General features: G+C 45.1%; 1 protein-coding gene across 2 annotated transcripts; it reads right to left on the reverse strand.

The window, feature by feature from the left end:
* Nucleotides 1-530: 530 nt before the first annotated feature.
* RRP9 (ribosomal RNA processing 9, U3 small nucleolar RNA binding protein) lies at nucleotides 531-13,953 on the reverse strand. 2 transcript variants are annotated; one of them, XR_014522333.1, is made up of 15 exons: nucleotides 13,692-13,859; nucleotides 12,964-13,046; nucleotides 12,467-12,573; nucleotides 11,435-11,502; nucleotides 10,866-10,907; nucleotides 10,217-10,343; nucleotides 9,805-9,929; nucleotides 8,997-9,089; nucleotides 5,029-5,129; nucleotides 4,775-4,909; nucleotides 3,868-3,930; nucleotides 3,623-3,763; nucleotides 2,263-2,342; nucleotides 1,238-1,311; nucleotides 531-681 (listed from the first exon to the last, which is right to left on the reverse strand). XR_014522333.1 is itself a non-coding variant. In XM_083488728.1 (15 exons), exons 1-15 carry the CDS (start codon nucleotides 13,782-13,784, stop codon nucleotides 576-578), a joined length of 1,443 nt encoding a protein of 480 aa, XP_083344854.1. In that variant the 5' UTR covers nucleotides 13,785-13,953; the 3' UTR covers nucleotides 531-575. The 2 variants fall into 2 exon arrangements, 1 of the variants encoding a protein (XP_083344854.1); XM_083488728.1 differs by having other exon boundaries at nucleotides 3,623-3,768; nucleotides 13,692-13,953.
* Nucleotides 13,954-14,824: the final 871 nt, after the last annotated feature.

The raw sequence follows: 14,824 nt of genomic DNA on the forward strand, positions 1-14,824 counted from the left end.
AAAGAACAAGAAAACACACACCCTTTGCAAATGTAAGTTGCTAGGTTTAGGCTGCAATTGTATTTCCAGGGCGGGGTGTGGGGGTGGGTGGGGGTGTAACTCAGATGGGCTTTCTTCTGAGCAAACATGCATTGGACTGCACTGTCAATCTCTGATTTAAAAGCTATGGGCAGATCTTGCTACCTAATATCTTGAGAGAGTTGTTTCCAGTCCAAATGGACAGTAGTCGACTTTATAATCTGACTCCTGGTTTCCTGAATAAAGGCCAGAGTAAAATATCCAAATAATGGTCTTAAGCTACCAAATATTTCTAAAGATCTGGGTCTGGCTAGTACCAGCCTGAGAATGTCATATACTTTCCAGATTCTTCAAGAAAAAGGTAGAACACAATTGTTTTAAAGGGGCCTCCAGACCACAACAGATGATTGCACTTTTATTTCAGAAACCACAGCCCCCTTGCTTCTGAAAACCTCATCCACAATTCCTGTGGGGAAAATAGCGAAACTATAATTAAAAGATGACCATTACCATTTTACAAACACAAAATATGGCTTTAATAAACAGGTTATAGAATATTAGGAGCCTTCATCAGGTATCTGTGAGTTTCCTGCTATAGTCTTCTTGAGCGGAATAATGCAGATGCTGTTCTTGGCCTCTTTGATCCTCCACCAGCGACCCAATCTGCAATAAAACCCAGGTGAAATAAATTTATCTGCTACTAATACACTCCTTTTAGGTGCTGTGATAAAGTATATCTGAATTTAAACAATCAAGTAAACATACCACAACCCCTATATGGTGCAAGAAGCCATCATCAGTAAAAGAAAAAGACAGAGGCATATATTTCTCACTCCTGGCCTTAAAAAGAGAGGAACTTAGATTTAACTAAAGTTTACTCTAAAACACTAAGAAATGCAAAGACACTAAGAGACTTCTCCCATGAGAGTGCTAAGCAGGGCATATTTTTTCATGGAAAATGGAACAAATCTCTTTAAGGGCACAGAAGTGCTAAAACGTTATGACCGTTAAATTTTCAGGAGTACTACCAAACTCCATGAGAAATTTAAGAATTCTGCAAGGCAGTTCCAATCTCATCTTGAAACTGAGAACTCAAGATAAGTTTGTAGTGCGGACACACTGTGACAGTTTAAAGCTATTTACATCTATTTTAAAGATGGAGAATACAATTCAGAATCATGCACACATTGTAATAAAACAGGAATGGAGTACGGGATACCTGTGTTCTTGTCCAATTCCAGCAACTAGGAAGTTTCCAGAATTCGAGAACTTCAAGCTATTAACAAAGCCAACCTGAGAGAGAAACACACCCAGAGATATAAACTTCAGATTCGAGGCTACACAAATCTTATTTACTGATATAACAAAGTTATGATTGGTCCAGAAGCCTCCCTTTGATATGCAGACAGTTTCCATTTCACCTCCATCCAAAGGGTGCAAATGAGCCACCAGCACACCAGAATTATGGAAAGTCTGAGATGTTTTGAAAGTGCTCTGTATATTCCAAGCTGGCATAGTGTCTTGATCATTATATCACAGTCCTACTGCCATTTTATTTTATTTTTCACTCATGATTTCCAGGATGTCCCAACCTTCTTGCCCCCTTTCTGTAGTTTAAGCCAGTATTTTACTATTCCTTATGGCCAACCTACAAGTTTTCCGTACAGTAGCAAACATGGCAACTGCTTCAAAGGATTCCTTAACTCTTATAAGTTCTGAGCTAGCAGCTCTCCTTCTGAAGCCTCTGTGCCAGAACACTATCAGAAGAAAGGGAATACTGTTTTGGAAACTTTAAAGAGGTCATTCTGCTATACATAGTGCAGTTTGGAGCTGCTGGAAACTTAAAGTGGGTGGGTTTTCTATATCAAAGTAAGCTCACATGACTACTCAGCAGGATATACCACTGAATACAATGGTTAGTTTATCTACCACTCAACTGCCCCCAATTAATAAGCATTTATTAATTTATTAACTTACAGCCTTCAAAGTGTTTAATACACATGATCTCCATCATCCCTGCAGCAACAGGGCCAGGGGCATTAGAATAGTTATCTCAATATTGCAAGGGGAGGAGCTAAGAGAAAGGCTGGGACCATGATCAGAATTCACGGTCAAGGTGAGCTCTGTGCAAAGAAGTCCCCTGGTTCACTTTCAGCCTATCAACAACACTGTGTGCTGTGATTTACAATGGAACGCTACTGATGAAAAGAACACCATCCTCCTCCATGCCCCCAATTTCCTCACCAGGGGAATCTCAAAGAGTGGCTCCAGCCTCCGGAATCCCTCTCCACACTTCCACAACTTCACACTGGCACTGTGCGAACCTGCCAAGAACAAAAGCGTGTAAGGGTTTGTTGTCACATTCAGGGACTACAATGAAGTTTTCCCCACACACCCGGCCATGTCTTTCAATATCACAAGCCAGGATATTGGCATCCTTGCTAAATGGAACCCAGAAGAGAAACTTGCGAAGCAGCTCACCTATATGTGTAAATAAAAAGCTCGCCCCAACACCAAAAAACCCCAAACAGATTATTTATTGTCTTTAGGACACTCGCATTGCAGCCATCAGAAGATGAGGGAGGTTTATTAACATGTAGTTCTTCTGAAGAAGAAGAATAAATAATAACACCACCTGTTAGGCAGGCTTTGACTAAAGCAGAATACAGTCATACCTCGTGTTGCGTTTGCTTCATATGTTTTTTCAGGTTGCATCCTGCGGCGACCCGGAAGCACTGTGCACTGCGCATGTGCAGGCATGCAAAATGACGTCACAGGCATTCACAGGCGCAGCGAATCGCGACCTGTGCACACACGCAGCTGTGGGTTGCGTTCTGCTCATGTTGCGAACGGGACTCCAGAACGGATCCCGTTCGCAACCAGAGGTACCACTGTATGGCTTTATTCAATGTTCCAAATATAGGCAGGCTTCCCATTGAGCAGAGTGTACAAGTGCAACCAAAAATCTACTCAGCACTGAATCCCACTGAGTTCAGTAAGCCCTGCTTCTAAGCACCGAAATGTAGCCTAAAATACACAGCTAGCTTTTACTATAGCAGGTCTTAAAAAAAAATCACCTCCCTTCTTTTATCTACAGCACAATAGGAAAAGCAAGGCAAGGGTTTCAGATGCTGGGTTCAAACATCACTTTAAACCACCAGTCTTCAACTGGTGGGTGGCGACCAACTAGTGCGTCTCTGCCTGAAGCAATGTGGGTCACAACAGGAGCCCCAACACCATACAAGTATATGGTAAAAGATTAAGAAATTGGTGCCCCAATGTTTGGGTTAAAAGTGGCCTCCATCTGAAACAATTGAAGATATCTGCTTTAAAGGATATCTTGGTTTAAAGATGGATGCACAGCATGGTGATTCATGGAATAAAATTTGCAGGCAATTTCCTCCTTCTCCACCAGCCTGGGTTCCGATGTAACTGCAGACCAAACCATGGCTTAGCTCCCATAAACACAGCAAGAGCGAGGCAGAAACAAAGCGCCTTCCATTTTAACATTGCGCACCAGCATACTGCACCTTCACCTTTAAAGCACAGTGAAGCTTAACTACGGTTTACAGTAATGTGCAAATGAGACCGAAGTATGAAGTACCTGTGGCTACAAGGTCACTGTTCAGCAAAGCGGCAACCGAAGAGATCCAGTATGGTTGTTCCAGGCCCTCTGTGCCATGGAGTCTGTGGGCTTTCTTCACTGTGGTTAGTGGTTTCTTTTTTGAGAGACCCCAGAGGCATACTGACCTTCAGGAAATAGCAAACAATTATATGACATATGTGCAAGAAGAGGCTATGGGGTGAAAGTGCTAATTCAGCAATGTTAAGGCTTGAGGAAGTACTCACCCATCGTCTGCACCAGACACCATATGCTCCTCATTGATCAGCTGAATACAGTCAATGGAGCCCCTAATTCAAAACAGGAAGCCATTATTCTTTTTAAGATGGCAGGCTGCAGTATTTATAAAAACACCTTTTAGGACAAAGCCCTCCCAAGATGTGTGTCCACAGCCATCCTTTACACATAATGAATGAATGAATGAATACCAGCAAGGAACAACAACCATTAACCCACAGGTCCTGTTTCTTAAAAAAATGAAAGTGTAAAACAGCGTTGCAGATTCAACAGCCCAATTAAAAGCCTTAGCATGAGAATGCCACAGCACACAGATCTGTTTTGAGGACCCACTTAAAGGTCTGCACTGATAGAGACCAATGAACTGCCATTTCTACAGGAGTGGGGTCACTGTCAAGAAGGGGGTGGGGATGCTTGTTTTGATGCAGGAAAGAATCTCTGGTATCTTCCCCTGCATTAGCAGTTTCATGTATGTTGGGTGCCTCAAACAATGTCCATATTTAAAACCTTCGCCTTCACAGCCCCCCTTTTAAATAGTCCTGTATTTAGGCCCATAACCACTGTGAAGGAACCAGTGCATACAACACGGTTTTCCAGCCTTTAGCGTTCCTGTCCTATTTTTATATACATTAGGCACTGGGGAAGGACTATAGCTCAGTGTTAGAATAGCTGCTTTGCATGCAGAAGGTCCCACACTCAATGCCTAGCATCTCTAGGAAGGGTTGGGCTAAGTATCTCATCTGAAATCCAGGAGAACTGCTTTCAGCTAGTGTCGACACTGACCGATAGTCTGACTCAGCTTACAGCAAAATCACAGGGTGCCTTGCTGGATGTGTGACATGCTGCATGTAGCCCACCAACCTGTCTCCCCCCCCCCATTTCTATGTAAGTACTTACTGGTGCCCATAAAACACCAGCTGGGCTTCCTCAGGGATCTTCCAGATTCTGACAGTGCCGTCCCTCCCTCCTGACGTCACACAGCACTCCCGACTCAAGCTGTCCAGCCCTGTGATCATGTCTTGATGACCAAACCTGAGAGGAAAGCAGGTGTGGGAATAGCAAAGCAGATGAGATTGAGCTGTGGAGTGTGCATTTATTTCTGTAACCCCATAAGCACACTAAGAAGAAGGGGGGAAAGGCAAGCTCCTTACAGAGTTTCCACGTAAGCATTTTCAGCCACGTTCCACACTTTGACTGAACGATCATGCGAAGCGCTGTACAGCTGGTGAGTCCCCTTCCGGAAAGACAGGCCCTGCATTTGGAGAACAGAGAGAGTAAGGAGAAGGGGGACAGTGGTGCGAAAGAGGAGGCAAGATTGGTGGGGATTTTTATTTTATTTATCTGGTCTAGTCAAAGTCATTGCAAAAGAAATATATACCTTCCAGCTGACAAGAACCTACGAGAAACTAGAAATCCGAAGAGCCACCATCTTATGTGATCTCTTGTTCCTACGCAACTGCCGAGACAACAACTTAATTCCCACATGCTTCCAACTTAAATTCCACTCTAAAACCCCAGCTACCGAAAGGATCCTGAAACGAACTGAACTATCCCTAATCAGAAACGAAATACATAAGAAAAGATACCTACTAAACCAAACCAACAAAGATCTGCTCACTCTTCACCTCAAACTCTGTAACAAAATCCACCCTGCACTCTGGGACAAATGCAAACAACTAGCCGTCTGGAGAGCTGAAACTGAGACCTCACATAAGACAGACAGACACACCAACAAACTCCACAAACTAGAGAAACGCCAGAAGCCCAGCCACCCTCCACAACAACCCATGAAACAAACAGTACATAACATATCAGGCAGGATCCTCACCTCAACTGAAACCAAAGTACTCTCCAAAGGTTTCAACTTTGCAGTCGCCCCGAGACGCATCCCCACGGAAAACATCATATGCGGAGTCGAAGCTAGCCTAACCAAAATCAACCCAGATGAAGCCAATAAAATCAGACTTGAAGTCACCAACATCCTCTGCTCCAGCAAACCACCCAGAAGCAATTTACACAAAGAAGAACAGAAAGCACTCACCAACCTGAGGAAAGACAACAACATAATCATTCTCCCAGCAGACAAAGGTAATGCCACTGTTGTGATGAACACATCGGACTACCAAGCAAAACTATCAAATCTACTCCAAGACCCTACCTACCAACCTATAAAAACAGATCCCACCACCTATCTGGAAAAAACCACCAAATCCAAAATAAAAGCCTCTCCTATCAGTGAAGAAATCCAGCTAAGAATCATCCCCAGAGAAAAATCATCCAGATGCCCCAAACTCTACGGTCTCCCCAAGATACACAAAGAAGGAACACCACTCAGACCAATAGTCAGCTCCATAGGCTCACCTCTACAAAATCTCGCTAAATTTCTCGCTAAGCAACTTCAGCCCTATGCAGAATCCATCGCTTCACACGTTACTAACTCCTTCCAGTTCATAGAAACAATAAAGAAGCAAAACCTACATCCCGATGACCTACTTGTGAGCTTCGATGTTGTATCTCTCTTCACACAAGTGCCCATTAATGAAGCCTTGACAGCCATTCAAAACAAATACAATCCCCCCGAATACATCCTGGACCTGACCAACCACTGCCTAACCAACACGTACTTCATCCACAATGGACAAAGATACAAACAGATAGAAGGAGCACCTATGGGATCACCCCTCTCACCGGTCATCGCAAATTTGTACATGGAACACTTTGAAACCAATGCTTTAGACAAGTCAGAACACAAACCCAAACTTTGGCTCAGATATGTTGACGACACCTTTGTAATTTGGCCACACGGGAAAGAAAAACTAGATAGCTTCCTCACACATCTCAACAGCCTACACCCCAAAATACAATTCACTATGGAAATAGAAGCCAACAACCAACTTCCCTTCCTTGACGTCCTAATCTACAAAAAACCTGATGGCTCCCTAGGACACACTATCTACCGGAAAAAAACACACACCAACCGCTACTTACATGCACAATCACACCACCACCCTGCACAAATAAACTCCGTAGCCAAGACTCTCATCTCCAGAACCAAACGCCTGGCTGACAAAGACCACTTGACAACTGAGTTACAGAATCTCTCAAATGTGTTAATCGCCAATGGATACCAACAAAACAGGGTTACGAAGCTAATCCAAAAAGAAACACCCCCCAAAAACCAAGACACAGAAGAAAACAATGGCATGGCCCTCCTTCCTTATATCAAGGGCACTACAGATAAAATTAGCAAAATCCTCCATAAACACAATATCAAAACAGCCTTTTGCACCAACCAAAAAAAAGCCAATATCCTCAGAAACCCCAAAGATAAAATCCAGTTGGAAAACCAAGGGGTCTATGAAATACCCTGCAAAGTCTGCCCAGCCACGTACATTGGACAAACAAACAGACGAATAAATGCACGTATCGCAGAACACAAGAATGCCGTCAAAAAAGAAGAAAAAACTTCCTCTCTTTTCCAACACATGAAAGAAACAGGACACGAAATTAATTTTGCAGATTCCAAATTGCTCTTTAACATGGAACATCACCACAAGAGAATAATCATGGAAGCCATCGAGATAGAGAAACACCCTCACAACATGAACAAGCGTGACGACACGTCCCGCCTGCCAGACATCTGGAAATTAGCCCTCCCCACAAAAACCGACACCAGAACCAGAGGCACACAGAACGCCATCACCAATCAACCACACCAGACCCAAACCCAGACCCTCTCCACAGATAAATTACAGACACCATCCAGTAGCCAAACCATAGTGGCACCTCCGGATGCTGCACCCCCCTGCAATCCCTACACAGATCTGGCTGGCACAGGGCACAAAACCACAGCTCGCCCCTATACACGAAGCCAAGCCAGAGCACAACTGGGTGCAGTACAGCCATCTTCTCAGAAAAACTCTTCACAAGCTCAAGAGGTCAAGACACGAAAGCTTTAGCAACTAATCCACACTTAATGACCCACCTAAGTGGTACTTAGAATATCACTCAAGAAATCACTCAAGATATCCCTCAAGTAATTAAGGAACAAAAGAAGAAAAGGCACACTAACCTGGGAACTTCCTCTCTGCCCAGAACGTTGGAGGCTATACACCACACCCCCTCAACAGTATTTATAGGAACTCAAACACTGAGATCCTGCTCTGTTCCAGTAACAAGAAGCCGAAAGCACCAGCCTGAAGATGACGAGTGAGACCTCGTCGAAACGTCGCCTAGACACCCCAACTCTTACACGGGAAGACACCCGAAGACACCAAAACCTGCATTCCTGTACCCGTGAAAATCTACGAAAGCATATATATATATATATATATATATATATATCTAAAATACATAAAAACATAAAAAAATGAAAATAGGCAGGGATTTGATTGGTGTTCACAATCATGGCAGAGTTGAATCTCACTGCCAGACCTAATTTGCCTCCTCTCCAGAGCAGATTTCAAAGCTATGGAACAAGCAACCGGCACAAACTACAGGTGGGGACAAGAGCTTAAACTCAAGTGACATGGCACTTGACCCAAAAAATAAAGGAGGGCTGAGATATATTTTCTGCTACACAATGTAGGACACCACCTATTTTGCAACATGCCCTGAGGCAAAAAGTCCCAAATTCCTTTTAAAAGGCACATTTTTGCATTTATCTATAAAGGTAAAGGTAAAGTGGCCGACTCTGGGGTTACAGCACTCATCTTGCTTTATTGGCCGAGGGAGCCAGCGTTTGTCCACAGACAGCTTCCGGGTCATGTGGCCACCTGTGGTACCTATTAATCTACTTGCACTTTGACGTGCTTTCAAACTGCTAGGTTGGCAGGAGCAGGGACAGAGCAACGGAAGCTCACCCCGTCACAGGGATTCGAACCGCCGACCTTCTGATCGGTAAGTCCTAGGCTCTGTGGTTTAACCCACAGCGCCACCCGCGTTTATCTATATCTAACAGTAATTTCTTTGAATTTAAAATATTTTTCCCCACCTTTCCTATAAGATATAGCTGAACATAGCTCACATTTTAAAAAAGAAATCCAGAAAAGCCCACACCCAAATCCTGTGCCTGCCTAAGCTACAGCATCACTACAACCAAGGCAATGAACTTACTTACCGATACGGCGTCACGGTGACCTGTGAATTTATACAGGTGGCTGCAGGTTGCAGCTTCCCAGATCAAAATAAGTTTGTTCCTATCTCCTGTTGCCTAAGAGAGCAAAGGCAAGGCAAGATGCTTATCAGTACCCACAACCCTTCAGCAACATTGTCCACGTTTACTGGTATCAGCAGTAGTAAGACAACCACTCAGTCGACGACAATTCATGCTGGCTGCTGGGTTGGCTCCCTCCCCTTTACTCCACTTGGCTTTTTAGATCAAGCTTCTAGAGAGGCCCAGGACACACTAAAATCCAAGCCAATAGCTTCTCCACTTGGTGTTAAGTGCTCTGCATGCAAAAGGTCCTGAGTTCAGTCCCTGGGATCTCCAAATAGAGCTGGGAAAGACTTCCAGCCAAAAGCCCAGAGCGACACTGCCCATCAGTGTAGATATTCCTGAGCTGGATGGATCAAGGGTCTGGCTTGGTATAAGGCAGGCTTTTACCACCCTATTAGCAGCTGACAACAGAAGTACCTAACTTTATCCATTCCTGTGAAAGGACAGATATACAATACAGGAATGCCTGAGCACCACATGTGCACCCACTTGCTGGCATGACCAATAACACAAGAATTTGATTAGCAACCACCAGCCAAAGGGACATCATGCTAGCCAAAAGCCCACCCAAGCGGATTAAGAGGAGCAATAAGGACAACTGGAGGAGGGGTCGCCTGGCTTTCCCTCTTCAAAGCGAAATCTGAGCTGCAAAGATTGAGAACTCAAATAGTCCTCTGTCTCTTGGGGGGAAAGTGTCAGTTTCTCTTACCAGGTATTTGCCATCTGATGAAATAGCCATGGAGAGGATGTGTGCTGTGTGGCCAACGTGACTGTCCTTTGTCCCCTTCTTTCCTCTGCGGATCACATGCACCTTCTTCCCACTCTCCACATCCCCTAGGATACAACAAGGGCTAAAATGAGTTGGACAAGAAGGCTGATACCACACAGTCATTTTCAAGGAGTTGAGTTACTGCAGTAGAATCCATGGTTGAGGCAGCAAAAACGTGGCAGATTTCCTTTTGAAATAAGGTGCCTTCTAACAGTAGTTAAAGAGAAATTAGCAAAGATCACACAGGGAGGAGATGGTGAAATTTAAAACAACAGCACAGGGTTGTATACTGCTAAGTTCAACTCAACACTCAGTCTTAACACTATGTCATTTTGTATAGAATAAGACTCACATTTGATGATTGAACAGTCTTTGGCTGCAGAGAAGATGTATTTATCATCGGGTGTGATGACCAAACAGGTGATGGGGAGCTGGTGACCTCGCAGTACTCTGATTTCAGATGCGTCTGGAGGCTGCAACTGTTCAAAGAGTACCAGTAAGAGCAATATGTGAGGCTGCAGCACAAATAATTTCATGCCCAGAGATAAAACTTTAACTGCTTTGCAGTACGCAAAGGAAACATTCCATTCCATTGACTCTGCAAACTGAGGCACTTTATGTCTCCTATTTCCATATTAGATAAACAGAATAGTAGCACTAAATGCTCTTATTTAATACTAAGCCAGATTTGTTATGTAAAACTGGAGCACTGAACCACCAAAATAACCAACGTCTTTGAAAACTAACTTGAAACGATCAGAAATTGGAAACTGCACAGTTTCTGGCAGAACTATTCCATGAACATTACAACGGCCAAGGAGAAGAGAACAATTTTCATTTAAAAGCCGATGACTAAATCTCCAAGAAATCTCAAGTAGTAGAAGAAAGAGTGTCATGTGTAATCCGGTAAATTAATACGCCACCTCTCCTTCCAATAACAGAGCTATAGCTGCTCTGAAATCATGCAGCAAAAAGGCTCAAGGGATGCTGTATCTACTTACGATTTTGGCAATTTGTCGCTGCAGTTTTCCTTTCTGTTCGAGCTATGGGAGAAAAGTAAAATAAAATTGGATAGAACAGAATCCTCTCTCCCCCTTCCCAAAACCAAGTAGTTTTAACAATGTGCAAGCAACACTGCTCAGAATTAACAAAACTGTCTTATCTTTTATTTTTTAAAAATCTTATGTTTCCAGCTCTCATGAGTATGGAAATAAATATTAGAGGACTGTAGTTACAAATATGCTTTAAGATAGGGGTGGGAAACTGCATGTGTAAACCAATAACAACAGCCCTTGCTGTTTATTTCCACTTGCTGTTTGAAAGGCAAGTGTGGGTAGGCAGAGATGGACTGCTGATTTTCCTCCTTACCAACCAGCTTCTTGCTATCATGTGGAAGAGGGCCTGTTGAAATGGCCAAGCCCACAGTCAGCAGCTACAACATGAAAGGAATTTTCTTTTACTCTTTAATGAAAATACCCCATTAAAGCTTATTCATTAGGTGAGAAAATCTGGCTCTCTTCTGCCCTTCTGAAGCCCAGCACCTTTTTACCAAGTACAGTATCCTACTCACCACATCTTCCTTTAGCCGGCCAGCAACCAGGTCCTTCTCAAAGGCCTCTTCTTCAGCTTTTTCCTCTTCTGCTCAGGGAAACACATACAAACAGGGCATAAGATCCAAGGCTTCAAAGAGTGAATGTCATTGAACATGTGAATGTCTTGATGTACATGTGTGTGTGTTTGTTCCTCCCTGATTCACCCATGAAAACTATGGGAAAGAATTGCCGTGGCTGGAAAACCATGCTAAATTTCATCAAATAGTGTGAAGCGTGACAAACAGTGGGTAAATTACAACACAAACTATTTTTTTCTGGAAGCAATTAGCATGGAAATCAGCATGAAACTTCTACTACATTCTGTTAGATTTCCAGATCACGTAACACACAGCAATTAGGAAGCAAAGAAACGTTGGGAAAATGTAATAAAGTGCTGCCTGAATGCAACCCACAACTCCTACCATCGCCAGCCATTGACTAAACTAGTTGGGGATGACAGGAGTTCAGTCCAGCAACCCAAGATTTGAAGAATACTGTCCTAGAACAGCCATTTGTCAAGGTACTAGGGGTCAATTTGTACATATCCCACAAATGCATGGCTGCCACTTGAAATTGCTGGGTGTACCAGTTCCCTGGCAAAAGCTGACTTATCAGATAAAGCGGCTGTGGCAAAGAGAATCAGAGTTGTTTGTTTGCATAACCACAGGAATCGACCCCAAACACAGGCCATTCCAGACACTTTGAGGAGAACAAGTACCCCAAACCAATCTGCCTTCCCAACACACTTTTTTAAAAAATTGCTTCTCTTAAGCAGATTCTAAAAGTCAAAGAGTTGAGATATGTCAGCAACCTAAGCTATGCCTCAGTACATTTCTGCAATCATTTCCTCTACATCAATATTTTTTTTAAAAAAAGACCATGAGCTTCTCATAGGAGCTTTCACCCTTCACTCCAGATTCTCTTACTTTTAAAAACCACCTTGGTTGATATTTTATAATACTTCACAGAGTTTGCAGTCATGTTATATCACAACATATCCAACATCTCACCTTGCTGTCGAAGCTGCTCCAGATATAACTTTGCTAATCTTAGTTTCTTTTCTTGTGCTGTCTCCTCGATTTCATCTGCTGCTTCATTGTTCTTTTTTCTTGCTGGGCTACAGGTGGGAAAGATACAACCCATAAGGCTTTCTCTCTTGCAATCATCCATTAGCTAGAAATAACATTCTCACAATCTCAGAGGAGACTTCAGTTCTCCCACAGTGTCCCCTAAGGGTCAAGAAAGGGTTGTGTTCCAGGGATCCCTGCGAGCTGCACTGCAAGGTATTACACAAATGTCTAGACCTATGCAAGAACATAACAGGCTGCTTTGCAGCAAGGAGAACATAATTTCCTCACCCAACTCTCTTATTATCTTACCCCCCTTAGGGAGGGGATTCATACCAAGTCTGGTTCTCTGAATTCATTTTTCTGAGAACATGCATTTTTATTCAAGATCATGCATCTTTCCTTCTAAGCTACAGAGGGAGACCAATGCATATCCTTACGTGTCTGGTTCAGAATCACTGGAAATCTCCTCATTCAACTTAGAGCCAGCTTTCTGCCACGCTTTCTCATCGGCAGCAGGGAGCTAGGAAGCAAAACAATCATTTCAGAAAACAATTGCAAGTCTATTGCTATTGCATTGCTATACAGTATTGAGGAACAGGAGTTTTAAATAGTAAAGATGGCCAATGACAAGTAGCTGGAGAACTGACTAATTGTGCAACCAAAACCCATTCTACATGCAAAATTCTCTCTCTGGATTCTCATAACTAGCAAAGTACGGATATGAAGTACAAAGCCAGTGGCAAGTTCTCAAACGACAGGATCGTAACCCCTACTGCTCATTTAACAAGTAATTTAAGCCTGCGAGGCACCCTCGAGTACCGCTTAAGGCCGCTAGCGAAAAGAGCAGCATGCTCGACTGAAACCAGTGAACTTCCCCGCGAGTAAACTTGCTAAGGCTCACTGCAGTTGCTGGTGCTCGTCCCACCCTATTCCTTACTGTTTCGGAAACAAGCACGTGGCGCTACCCCCACCACCCTCCTCACCCTCGGTCTCTGCCCCCGTAAGAATAACTTGCTTAGGGCAGTGGAGGGGGACCCCTTAAACGAGCCCGACGGCCGAAAGGGGAGAGCGGGTCGCCAAGTAATTCAGCCACGCGGCGCCCCGGGTGGGGGGCTCGGCCGCTCTCCCCTCCCCCTTCCCCCCACTTACCGCACTCCCCACTGACCTTGCGCTTCTTGCGCGCTGCGCCCCCCGCCGTTGAGCCCGAAGCGGAAGCTCCGCGCTGCCTCTGCTGCTTTCTCTTCATCCCCGCCGCCATGCCGCTCCCGAAGCTGCTGCTACTGCTGCTTCACCGCAGCGCACTTCCTGCACGCGGCTCGCCGAGCCAACCCCCTCGGCGCTTTCCTATTGGGCGGAAACGCCTCCAGCCTTTCATCATTGGCTGAGATTCCTCCCGAGACCCCGGAGGAAGGAAGGAAGGCTGAGACTGGTGGGTTGGCAGCGTCACGCCTCCTTCCGCCGGGTTCGTTTTCATTGGTCCGTAGAGTCAGCTACCTGCCTTCTTTAATGGTCCGCTAAGCCGCTCGTCTTGCTGTGGAAGCGGGGGACTGGGCAAGCGCGGTGCGCTCCCCTTTGCTCAGTAGGTGGGGAACTCCGCACAGGCAGGGCAAGCGCAGCTTCTGCATTGAGCTTCGCGCACCAGTTGGGGGCGGGCTTGGAGCGGCAGCAGCGGGGGAGCAATTCCCGCGGGGACCGGTGCGCTTGCACTTTTGCATGCCCGGACTTTGGGGAGGCTTATGGCAGAAGAGGAGGGACGAGGGGTGGGAAGGCGGCGGCGCCGGGAGGCGCAAGAGGCCAGCTGGCGGAGTGGGTGGGGACGTGGCTTAGCCCTTGGAATGCGTAGGGCGGGTGAACCACAGAGCTATGCAAAGCCGGGGGAGCGAAGAGACCGCAGATTGCCCGTGCTGCTTGCTAGTTTGCACGGGATGACATGAATCAAGAGTTTCCCCTTCTGGGAGCCCTTGTTTTCAGGGACACGCACAACCCTCACTAATCCCTGGTGCTCTTATCTCTGTTCATTTATGCATGGGAGATGGGGGGGGGGTTTAATTCAATAAAAAACATTATTTTAATTTAGTTCCCAAACAAGTGAGTAGATGCAGAAGAAGTTGCTTGCTCTCTTCTGCGCCCCTTTTGCGGGCCTGTCTGGTCCGGCTGTTCTAGCACGCGTTGATGGACAGCTCGCCGTGTAGCCGGGCTGTGCTGCTCAGCCCCTTCCTTGCCTCTGCGCTGGGCTGGCTCCTTCCCCGGGAGGCGTGTTGCTGCAGCCGCTGATCGAAAGCTGAGGTCACTAGGGGG

The sequence above is a fragment of the Podarcis liolepis genome (genome assembly GCF_965112155.1).
Source record: "Podarcis liolepis genome assembly, chromosome: 2".
Taxonomy (NCBI): Eukaryota; Metazoa; Chordata; class Lepidosauria; order Squamata; family Lacertidae; genus Podarcis; species Podarcis liolepis.

Coding starts and splice junctions, on each gene's coding strand:
- RRP9 (XM_083488728.1), bottom strand. CDS start 13,784: ATGGCGGCGGGGATGAAGAGAAAGCAGCAGAGGCAGCGCGGAGCTTCC. Junction 5,130..8,996: donor GTCACCGTGACGCCGTATCG/GTAAGTAAGTTC, acceptor CTCCAAATGCAG/GGCCTGTCTTTCCGGAAGGG. Junction 1,312..2,262: donor CACTCTTTGAGATTCCCCTG/GTGAGGAAATTG, acceptor TTTCTCTCTCAG/GTTGGCTTTGTTAATAGCTT.